This window comes from Limulus polyphemus, unplaced genomic scaffold, assembly GCF_000517525.1.
Source record: "Limulus polyphemus unplaced genomic scaffold, Limulus_polyphemus-2.1.2 Scaffold1737, whole genome shotgun sequence".
Classification (NCBI taxonomy): Eukaryota; Metazoa; Arthropoda; class Merostomata; order Xiphosura; family Limulidae; genus Limulus; species Limulus polyphemus.
In genome coordinates, this window is record NW_013667347.1 from 28,769 (window position 1) to 40,304 (window position 11,536).

Sequence of the window (11,536 nt, forward strand, 5' to 3'; positions counted from 1 at the left end):
TATTTATTTTACCTAATCTAACCATAACTAATGTAAAGAGTTTCCTATTTTTACATATTAATTACTTTTATGATAATAAATAAAGAATACATATCAAAAACAAGAAATAAACTATTTACCTGGCCTTTCTATTTTGATGTTGACTCAATGACACTTAATTTTTCTTTACTAATGGTTGTAGTGCACTAAATACTTTTATTTAATTAAATAATGCACCAAAGAACATAGAATAATAACATGCAAAAAGCAGACCAGGTCCAATAACTATCACAGTTTTTCTGGCTTTCTAAGTATGTGACAAGAGCCATTACAAATTCTTCCAAGCTAATTGATGCATTTCTTGTGGGAACCAAGCTTTTATGGAAAGAGAAATTAACTTTTGTTTCTGTACAGAAAACAAGGTAATATAATATGTCACTTTATAGATGAAAACCGTGGCTTTCTGTTGTTTAAAAATAATATAGTATTAAACGTAAGAGCAAACTTTGACACATCCTGAAAGAGAGGAAGACAGATGGGTGTGGCAAGAGGGATCAGATTTTCTATGTGATGGCTCTGTAACCAAAAAAAATTGAAAGCTATGAAAATTATGCTTTACCTGAGCAATGACAATATTATAAGTAATTTGCATTAAATTTTGCACTTCTTGGAGGGGTATTAGATAAATTTTGGAAGAGGGGATGCCTAGAGAAAAAAAAATTACATTTCTCACACTAGGGGAAATTCAGGACGTTATTTAATATTGCCTTATAAAATTAAGAACTTAAAACTTATATACTATTAAAATATGGATTATTAGCTACAATTTTATTATATATTAATTGGTATAACATGAACAAACAAAAAGTAATTTCATTAAATTTTGAAAGTAACTCACTAAAAACCTCATGATATGCATGATAAAAGATGCCAGTGGCAAGAAGGGTAATTACTGCTGAAAAGTCACTAGACTTCAAAAAGCCAAGGAGACCATGTTGTGAAAAGAGTGATGAGATCTTCCCCCCCCCCCCAAAAAAAGAAATAAACTAGATTAATTTGTTCAGTTGGGTAATTGATTGTTGTATTATTTTGTGACAGCTGAGGTGTTTTAGTATTTCTTGCAGTTTTACTTAATATACCAGGAACTATTCTGTTCATGGAATGTCATGTATGGTACAAATATATACTAGGGTTTGAAGCTGAATAAAAGTATTATTAAAATAGAGACATACCATTTACCTCTTTTTTTCATTAGTGGATGTCTCTACAAAGAGTTAAAACTTTTAGTGCTGGATTTAGTTGCCATAATGTGTTAAAATGATGACTGTTGAAAAGATGCTTAGCAATATTTGCTATTTGCTAAGTAACTTCAATAGTGATTAGCAGTTTCTGCTAATCAAATCCACCAAACTATTTTGTCCCCTGATCACTGGATTTAAATTTATTACTATTGAGTTCTGGTATGAGTATTTCACTTTCTGGTTGTATAATATCGTAATGTTCTGAATATAATACATGTTTTTTTTCACTAAAAATGTATCTATAAGTTAAGGTGAATATAATATGTGGTAACAAATCTAACTGACTTTTCTTCCAGCTAGTCCACACCATTTTTTCTGACACGCATTGTGAATGATAATGCATACTTACTAAAAGTGTTGCATATCAGTTGTATCTTTTTAATTTACTTTGTTCTTAAGGCATAAATGAGAATTGTCCCCAGTTTTCATTCATTTTCAATATCTTTAAACATGATTTTTGAAATAAAATCATCAAGAAGCTAAGTCTTCTGATATATAAGATTTACTTATATGCACACTTAGAAATATTTGGAAATACAAAACTAGTTAGTTCTACATTATTTTTGATATTCGAAGCTACAGATTGTTTGTGGTGAAACATTCAATTTCTGTATCCAAACCGCTGTCGTGGAACAGTTGGCACAACTTCTATACATAGCGACTGCTAAGGCAAACTCGCTTTTAGCAATTTTATGGATACTCTAACATTTTGACAATGTTTATTTACCGGCTATGATTACAAAAATAACAAGTACTACAGCAAACATGCAATTACAGATTATACAGACACTCTCACATTCTTGTCATCAAAGGATTACTTTTACCACAGTACTACAAAAGTCTTGTTGCATATTATTTGGGGTGATAAATCAAATTTGACTCTTTGTTCGCAAAAATAACAAGTATTACAGTAAACATGCAATTACAGATTATGCAGACACTCTTACATTCTTGTCATCAAAGGGTTACTTTTACCACAGTACTACAAATGTCTTGTTGCATATTATTTGGGGTGATAAAGCAGATTTGACTCTCTGTTTGTGAAGATTAGAGTGCTTATTTATATTTGTTATATTCAGAAAATTACAGTAACTGCTCTCTTTGTTGTCACTGGAAATTCAACATCTGGTATTGTAATTGTTGCATAATGGATTTCTTGGTTATTTCTTGTAATTTCTCATTCATGTTTCAGCATGAAGTTTGTTGTCAATATGCATTTCTCTTTGATGTCAGTTACCCACACATCATGAGGCATAAAGAGGTTTTTTACAGTAAGGGTAACTTTCAACATTCTTCTCACTGGAATTTTATATCCATTCGCTGTTCATATTGGTTCATCTTCTCTTTTCATTTTTAGAGGTAATTTCCCATAATTCATTACTAGATTGGATTAAATAATTGTAACCCAAGAACCAGTGTCAATCAACATGTTGCAAGGCTTCCCATCAGTGAATCTATTAAGTTGTGGACTGATTTCTTTAAGAAATTAACTTATCATGGTTGGGACAGATAGAATATTTTGAGGTGAATTTTGGCACTTAAGTCCAGCTAATTCTTCTATTCTAATGTCTGGTTAGATGTTAGTTGTTCCTTTGATGTAGTTGAGCTCTGGGGCTCATTCTTACAGTATTGTCTCCTTGGTTTCTTATCATCTATTGATTCCTCACAATCAGATCTGTAATGTCCTGTTTTCCACAATTTTTATAGTTCCTTTTTTTCTTATTTTCTTTGGGGAGTTTTTATTTTCAGGCTTTGTTTTGCAGTTCCTGGCAGTATGCCCTTTTAAGTTATGATTGAAACACCAATTATTTTGTGGTTTGCTTCTTCTACTCTGAGTTAACAGTTGTATGATTAATCCTTTCATTCCTTCTAGGCTTCTATTAGAAGGAGTTTATGTTTCCAAACTACTTGAGCTGATGATTCCCTAACCTGTGGTTAGTGCCTTTTATGTTTTTTGCGACTTTGGTTTATTTGTGTCTATTGCCAGCCAGACATTTTGTTTTAATGATGTCACCTATTTTGCTTTAACATAATTCACATTTTCTAACATCTAACATCTGTGAATTGGTCACATGTCAATGAATTCAATATTTAAACAAACCTTTCTGCATTTTCTGCAGTTATGTCTAAAGTCTTATCCTTCTTTATTATTCTGCTCTGAAACTTTCCTTTGGAGACTGATGTGTCACCCCAAACCTGTTTAATGAGACTGCCACCAATGATTGATAGTTGTTACAGCTCTCAACTGCAAGACTGCTTAATTTGCTGGTTGTTTTAAATGTATAGCAAAATGATTAGTTTTTGTTCACTATTTCATCTAATCGACTGAACATGATATGCCTGATTAGTTGATGATCTTGAAACCAGCCTGTTAAATTCTGTAAATTGATATATCTGGGGTAGTTTGGGAAGGTCCTTCAGTCATAGGTGGCACAGCAGTAGTTGTATCAGTCTTGCACCAAATAGGTTCTCCTGTTCCATATTTCATGGCTAATTCATTTTCCATGTATTCTATTCTTTCACTGATATTCTTTTCTATCATTGATTTTGGTGTTATAAATTTTCTGCACTTCCAAATTAATAAATTACTAATAAAAAAAAGTTCTGTAGAATTGTAATAGTTATTCAAAGCTTTCTTCTTGTGCTAAACCAAAAGTGTCTAATGTTCTAAGTAGTGTCTTCATTCACTGCAGTTTTGATGTCCCAAACTGCCAGTGTTTATAAATACTATAAATTGATGTTCATTCCAGTCAAATAAAGAAATTGAATGCTATTAGATGAAGAGTTTGTCCACAAGTTGAGCTAAAATATGGTTAAATATCTAATCAGATTCAAACATTTTAGGCAATGAAGTATAAGATCCCACCCCCCAATTATTGTCCTGGATGATTTATGAGTTCCATTGCCCAACATGTGAAGGAGCTTATATTGGTTATATAATACCGGGGGGAATGTATACAAGAACACAGTAATCCAAGATCTAAAACAGTTCAAGAATTGTTCAACATTCATTAGCTGATTGTAATGTGGTGGTGTCTCATATCATGTTCAAGATCATTGCAAATGCAAAAAATGAAACATTGTTTAAAGTAAAGGAGATTCTCTAGAAAAACCACCTTTGGATAAGCATCAAAATGGTACAGAACTTTCATTAGTAATACAAGATATTTTGATGATGTAATAGTTAATTTTAATCAATGGATTCCTTTTAACAAGTAGATAAAAAATTTAAAGTCCAATTCGGTTAATGAAATTACAGCACTATTTCTTCAATTTAAAGTTTTTCAATTTGCGTGGTTTCATGAATTAATGATAACTAATTAACAGGTTGAACTTTCAAAGAGAATTTAAATTCACTTGTTAAATTTGCTTTCATAAGTATACCACATACTCAGCAAAAATGTACAGCACTCACTAACTCAGTAATGATTTGATGACACTGTAACAGACTTGCTGATTAACTAACTGGTGTTTTCGAATTATGATTTTTTTTTTGTTCAAGTAAAGAAAATTTGAGATGTCACGTCATATCTAGACACTAAAGATATTCTTGGGTATCAACAATACAAACTGTCTAAATTAAAATATTAAAAATATAGCCTACAGCAATGTATATTAGCATTTAATACATGAAATGATTAATTATGGCACATTTATTATTAACTTTAGAGAATAATAATGCTTGTAGCAGTCCGAATTTGTTATTGGGTAAACAAAAGCACTAATAATCCTTCACTAGTGGCTTCAGAAGTTAAGGCTAAAGTCTGATATATTCTCTTTTACACATTCACTGTGTATACTGCAGAATGATGATTAAATTATTCTACCTTTTGCTGTTTTCTTATACAACATTAATACCAATTTGTCTGCCTATTTATTCAGGTTTTTTAATACTTGGATGGTTTTTTTCTACTGGTATCAAGAAGTGGCCTGTTTAAACGTTTGTGTAAGTAAATGTGATGAATTACAGATATGACACTATTTTAGTGTCTTGTATCATGTTGATTTTACTGTATGTTGATTATAGTCATAAAAGTATGAACTGATATTACAACTTGGACACACTGTAATCAGGTATATTCTCTTATTTACTTACATGAAAAAAGGAACAAAATGCTTGTCCCTCTTGTTCTGGGTATATTGTAAAAATATTCATCATCATACTAGTTTGTGTCTTCATTTCTGTGTTCCATAAAAAATTAAGTAGATGTACAGTTGGACTAATTTTTTGAGGTAAATTGTATACCAAGCTCTGCCCTTGGTGAAAGCTTGACAGTCTTGGTGAAAGTCTACAAGTGAAAATGGGCCTCCTTTTTTCGAAGCTCTTGTAGTGCACTTTAAATGTCTTACATAAAGGTTTTGCAGTTTATTTTAAGGAGACTTCTCTTCTCCATTTTTTTCCTCTTGAAAACATGCACATATTGGCTAAAAATGATCCAAATCTCTGCAAGGGTTTTCAGTAGCATTCATTCTCCAAACAAAATTTTTGTTAGATGGGAAGTGAGGAGGTGAAGAAGCTGAGTCAAGAAACTTGGCAGAAATGGCAAAGCAGTTGCATCACTTCTTGTTCAAAGCAGCCCATTTCACAGTAGAGTGGTGGCTCTGTTAAAAACGTTTCCTTAAACTTATGCCCACCAGTGGCACAGCGGTATGTCTGCGGACTTACAACGCTAGAAACCGGGTTTCGATACCCATGATGGGCAGAGCACAGATAGCCCTTGTGTAGCTTTGTGCATAATTAAAAACAAACAAACAATTCACAGTAGAGATGTGGTCAAGATTTCTACTATGTGAATTTGGTACATTTAATGCATTGAATTTAATAATAGTCTTGAATTTTGCATCTACAGAAAACTATATTCTACATCAAGAAGTAAGAAATATCTTAAACAATATTTTAATTATGAAATACTTCTCTAATTCAGGCTTCAGTGCTAATTCTAACCCAAATATAAACTGGAAGTTAAATGGTGTGAATCATAAAAGCGAGAAAATTAAGGAGCAGCAATATCTTTATTCTTTGCACTGTAGCTGGATATTTTATTACTGTATATTTTCGTTATTATGGGAAACAAGTTAAAATATTGAAAATTTTATTTACATTCTTTTATGTGTAGAATTTTCTTGTTTGAGTTTTGTTTAAACTCAACTATTTACAATACTTACTGCAGTAACAATATAGGGTTATTCTACAAAATATTTCTATTTTTAATATATTGGAAAGTTTTATATGAATTTGGCTTGCTTTTGGACAGGTAAATTAGCAGGGTCAGGAATGGTCAACTCATTTAGGAGGAGATCTGTCCACATACAGGCAAAGTTTTCTTGTTATTGGATACTTACTGCATCAATATGGCGTAATAAATATATAGTGCATATGTAAAGAACACCTGTACCCAAATTTTTATACTCAGCTCAGCTGAGCAATGCAAACATAGCTGGATAAACATTGTATATAGAAAATAAGGCTTACAATGCTCTAAATTGTTTAAAAAAATTTGCATGTATGGCAGAAGACTCAGTTCTTTAAATAACACAATCTAACATGAACCTGGTTCATGACAACAGGTACAGGAGCATGGTTTTATTTTTAGGTAAAAAAGGTAATGAATTAGAAACTCAAATTACTGATATTGACAAGCTAGAATATAAAATCAGAACCTCCTATCTTTTCTATTTGCTGAGATATTGCTATATATAGTGATTCAAACACAGTGCAAGTAGCAGGTACTCTTTCCAATTTTTTGGAAATGCTTACATACTCCTACTTCTGTTTATGATGTGTGAATAAACAATTGTAAACTCAGAATGTCTCCGTGGTGGTTTTCTTAGTCTCTAGAAGTAGAAAGTTTCCTAGATTATTTCCTTGTCTTGAATCGCCCAAGGATATGGTAAGTGAAAATGTTGTCTGAAAAACAATATTTTTTTTACTTAAATACAGTTTAGTTAGTAAGCTTGATAAATTACAGTAGAATTCTGAAATACTGATAGAGTAACTTATAACATTTGGTTATTTAAAAATGAATATATAAAACCTAAAAAAAATTTGTTTTACATCCTCCATGTGCAATATTTGACAAGGCTTAGCATATTACTTCAAGCAGACAAACAAGTACAAAGTTTGTAAGTAGAAAAAATCATTGTTTTCTATATTTCTTTATTTACTGTTATATGTTTTAAGAAAAACAACTGAAATTTAAGAACTTGTTTGTAAATAGTAATAATATATATGCCTATGTAACGTATTCTAATCCAAATGTGACTGTATTTCGCAAAATACTGGCTCACTAGAACAAACCATAGACAGGTCACTTTCTAAAGGCCAGTTTTATACTATTGGATATTGTAACATGACTGCACATGTTCTGCATCATTGCAACTTCTGTAATGTTAGTTAGACATGGTTAATAGATCAATGAAATACAAAAAAATATATATAAATATAATGTATAATTTTATGAGATTTAAGCTATTTAGACTAAACATTTGTGGTTTCTTGTTATAATTTGTAGTCATTATAGAACAAAACAGGCGTAATTTATATCTATTTCCTAATTTTTTTTATGTTGGTTACTAGGTCGGTTAAATCAACCAAACCTGTACAGAGATACAATAGTGAAAATAACAGATAAAATATAAAGTTTTCTTGAAAAAAAAGGTTTGATAATTATCTGGAGGTTATTAGTAGGTTATAAAGATTTTGTATGTGAAATTTGACAATTTTTTGATGCATAAAAGTATTTTTAATCTTAAAATCAAAATTATTTTGCATGTTGGATAGTTAGCATTCAAAAAAGAAAAATTGCAAGAGCAAATCATTACTTAAAATAATCTTAAAACTTAATAAAAAATTCTGATATTTTGGGTACTAACTAAAGCCTTATAATGTTTACTGATAATCTGCAAAATTTTGTGAAGATATGCTTTCTGTATTAAAAGTTCTAATTTGAAAACTAACAAGCACAAAATAGTCACGAGGTTGGTCCCTGTGACCGAGCACGTAGTGAGAGAGTTAAGCATTAAATAATTGTTTTCAGTTATTTCTGTTATGTTCATAGAAAATATATTTTGAAAAGTTTTAGTGCGAAAAGAGAATTAAAAGCTTTTTTTTTTCTCTTCTTTTTTTAAAGGTGTCCATATTTGACATTTCATTACCATGTTGCTATCCCCATTGTTCAGGGTGTCGTCACTTTTTTTGTTCTGACAAATTTTTCATTGGCAACCTTTATGGATCCTGGAATCATTCCAAAAGGTAAAACAGACTTGCATTTTTGAATTCTAATTTAGGATATTGTATATTAATCCTACTGCTATCGGGTCACTCAAAATGATCTACCTAAACATGAAAGTGTACAGATAACTTTTAATGTAGAAAGCGTATCTAAAAGCTTCTAGTAAACATTTCAAATATTTTGTACACAAAACCTTTGTCTGTAAATTTACGTAAGCCAGAGACTGTCTTAGACTGACTAGATCAGCATTTCCCAAACTTTTTTGGCCATGGAACACTTTTGAGCTTTAAAGCTATTGACAGAAACCTTAAGAAACATTCTTTTGTTAAAAAGTAAAGTCATAAAATTTTATTATATTGGTACAATAGGTTACTACATGCACAAATACATTTATAGAAAATTAATTTCTATTTTTTATTTTTATAAATTAATTATAATCTTTGATAGGTTGTTTAGGCAGAGTATTCATAATGAATCTAAGTTTGAAATGGACAGCAACTGTCTGTTATAGAAAACTACAAATGTAGAGGATGGCGTTTCGAAAGTCTTCCGCCTTTCATCTTCAGGTCTGAACACAAAAGGCGGAAGACTTGAAATGTTGTCCTCCAAATTTGTAGTTTTCTACAACAGGCAGTTTCTGTCCATTTAAAACTTAGATTCATTCAAATTAATTATAGTTAAACAGTTTTTTATTCAAGAAAGCACTTAAGTCTCAACTTCATAACATGTAAACAAAGTCTGAAAGAAGTTTAAAATTTATGCTTGTTTTTTAATGGAAAGAGTGCTGTTGCTTCTTTTGATTGCAAATCCATTTAATATTGGGAGTTTTGTTGGAGAGCTGGGTTCTCATATCAGGTGCAGCATTCAGTCTAGCTTGTTTCCTTATAACATTGCATTCGACTATCACTAGTGATTATCTTACAGTGAGTCATCAGTTAGGCTCCACATATAAATGAAATAGCCAATGGCAAAGGGAATATAGGGTGGTATGATTTATGGGCTTACAAGCTTTTAAGCCATACCTATACTTGGCCTGCTCCTTTACTCCGACTACACCACACAAAATTTTCTTGGGCAACCTCTGGATATATCATATGGAACCCCAGGGGTCTGCAGAACACAATTTGGAAAATGCTGGACTAGATGATTATGATTTCATTTTAAGATTAAGAATAATTTTTTCATCCTTCAAATTTAATTTGCTTAACCTCTGTTATGTTGCTAAATCTAAAATAAACCAGATTTAAATTGACATACATGCATATCATAAACAGACCTTTTAATATTGATTATATGTACATATAAAAAGCTTAAGTGTTTATTTTGGTACAGTTTATTTGAATTGTTTTTATTCTATTTTTCCTTATGTAGGTATTTATGCTTAAAACTCACACCCATTTCTTCCAATAAACTCAAAAACATTTGCATTAATACTCAGATGTCTTTCTATAATGTGAATTACTGTTTATTGAAAAACCTAAAGCATATATGACTATGTACACAACTATTATCAACAACAGCATAACACCATAAGTCAATAGATGTTTTCACAATTAATTTGTTTTTTTCAAAAATGTTATTCTTAGTTTCACCATTAACTTGTTACCTGCCGTTGCCATTTTGAAAAGTATTGTCGTGAGGGCAAAATCACATTAGTGAATTGAAAAAATTATAAAGAACTTTTCTTTTATTGGATTTCAGATTTTATTTTGTAAATAGTAGCATAACATTCAATTATTTGTATAAAATTGTATTATTTAATGAAGTCTGAAGAGAAATGTAATAAAAAATCCCAAAGTATGTTTGAAACTACAAATAAGTGCCCTCTGAGAAGAATATTTTTTTTTCAAAATTTAAAAAAAAAAATTGTCCTTGCACTTCAATGCTGGTCCTGCCATCTATGATTGGTATCTAAACCTTTTTCTAGACTGTTTTCTCTATAAAACAGCATCTGGGGGGTGTTAAACCTCAGTTGTAAAACTTTGAACCAATCCTAGTTGAAGATGTTGATTTCAGTACCATGTTATTCCTATCGCTCTATTTCACTTTTCACAAATCATAGGATGATAAGCAAAGCACGCGATGAAACATTGTTCTCTGTATTTTACAATATGGATGTGGGTGGTGCTTATTATAGTAACTGCCATTTTATGTAAATGTTGTATTTAGTATTGGTCAACAGTACTTTTTTATAAGCCTTAGAAAACTTGCTTCTGGAAAAACTGCATGGGATGTATGTGACTTTTATTATTTTTCTATAGTAGCTTAAGTCATGCTGTATTGTATATCTATTTATATTAATCATTATATTGAAAAATTAACTCAAAATAGATATACATTTTTTAGGAAAGAAGTTGGTCTACGATTGTTAGGGTTAAGAGCTATCGAGTGGCAAGTGCAAGGTCTTTACATGAATTAGGCTTAGCATTTTGAACTGAAAGAGTTTGTGTTTTTTTATATTCTTTTACATTTAAATTAGTAGTTTTAAGTTCAATAATTTAGCTTAATTTTATATTTAGTTCATAATAATAATATGATTCAGTATTTAGAATGATGAGCTTGTGTGATTTGTACGTAATACTACTATTACCAGTACCACATAAGAATTTTATATTTTTCCTTCTTATTATCTTTACTTTGTAGTAAGACCTACACTTCTGTTGTTGTTGTTGCTTTAGAATTAAAACAGTCTTAACTGATATATATATATAATATATATATATATAAAGTTTATTCTGATATTTTGCAAATGGTTTAAAACTCAGTGTACAAGTGACAACAATAAAACCCATATGTTGGTTGTAAAACAGACTAAATACATTAATCTCAATAATACAGGGGAAGCTATGACATTCTCATAGTTGGTGTGTCAATACATTGAAGAGCTTATGTTTCGAATCCCAACATAAATCTTGCATATAATGAGAGGAATCTGACCAAGACTAATCTTTTAAGTGCTGTAAAGTAATTTTCTTTGTAATTTATGGTGTCTGTATCATTGGTAATCTCTTCTGACAGGATGTA

At 30.7% G+C, this 11,536-nt stretch overlaps 1 protein-coding gene across 2 annotated transcripts in view; it reads left to right on the forward strand.

The window, feature by feature from the left end:
• The window catches only part of LOC106464763 (palmitoyltransferase ZDHHC5-like), a 125,709-nt gene that overhangs the window by 23,779 nt on the left and 90,394 nt on the right, over positions 1–11,536 (forward strand). For both annotated transcript variants that reach the window (XM_013924921.2, XM_022392565.1), the window contains one exon: positions 8,411–8,532. In XM_013924921.2, coding sequence (XP_013780375.1) covers positions 8,411–8,532 — 122 coding nt within the window. The remainder of the gene's footprint in view (positions 1–8,410; positions 8,533–11,536) is intronic.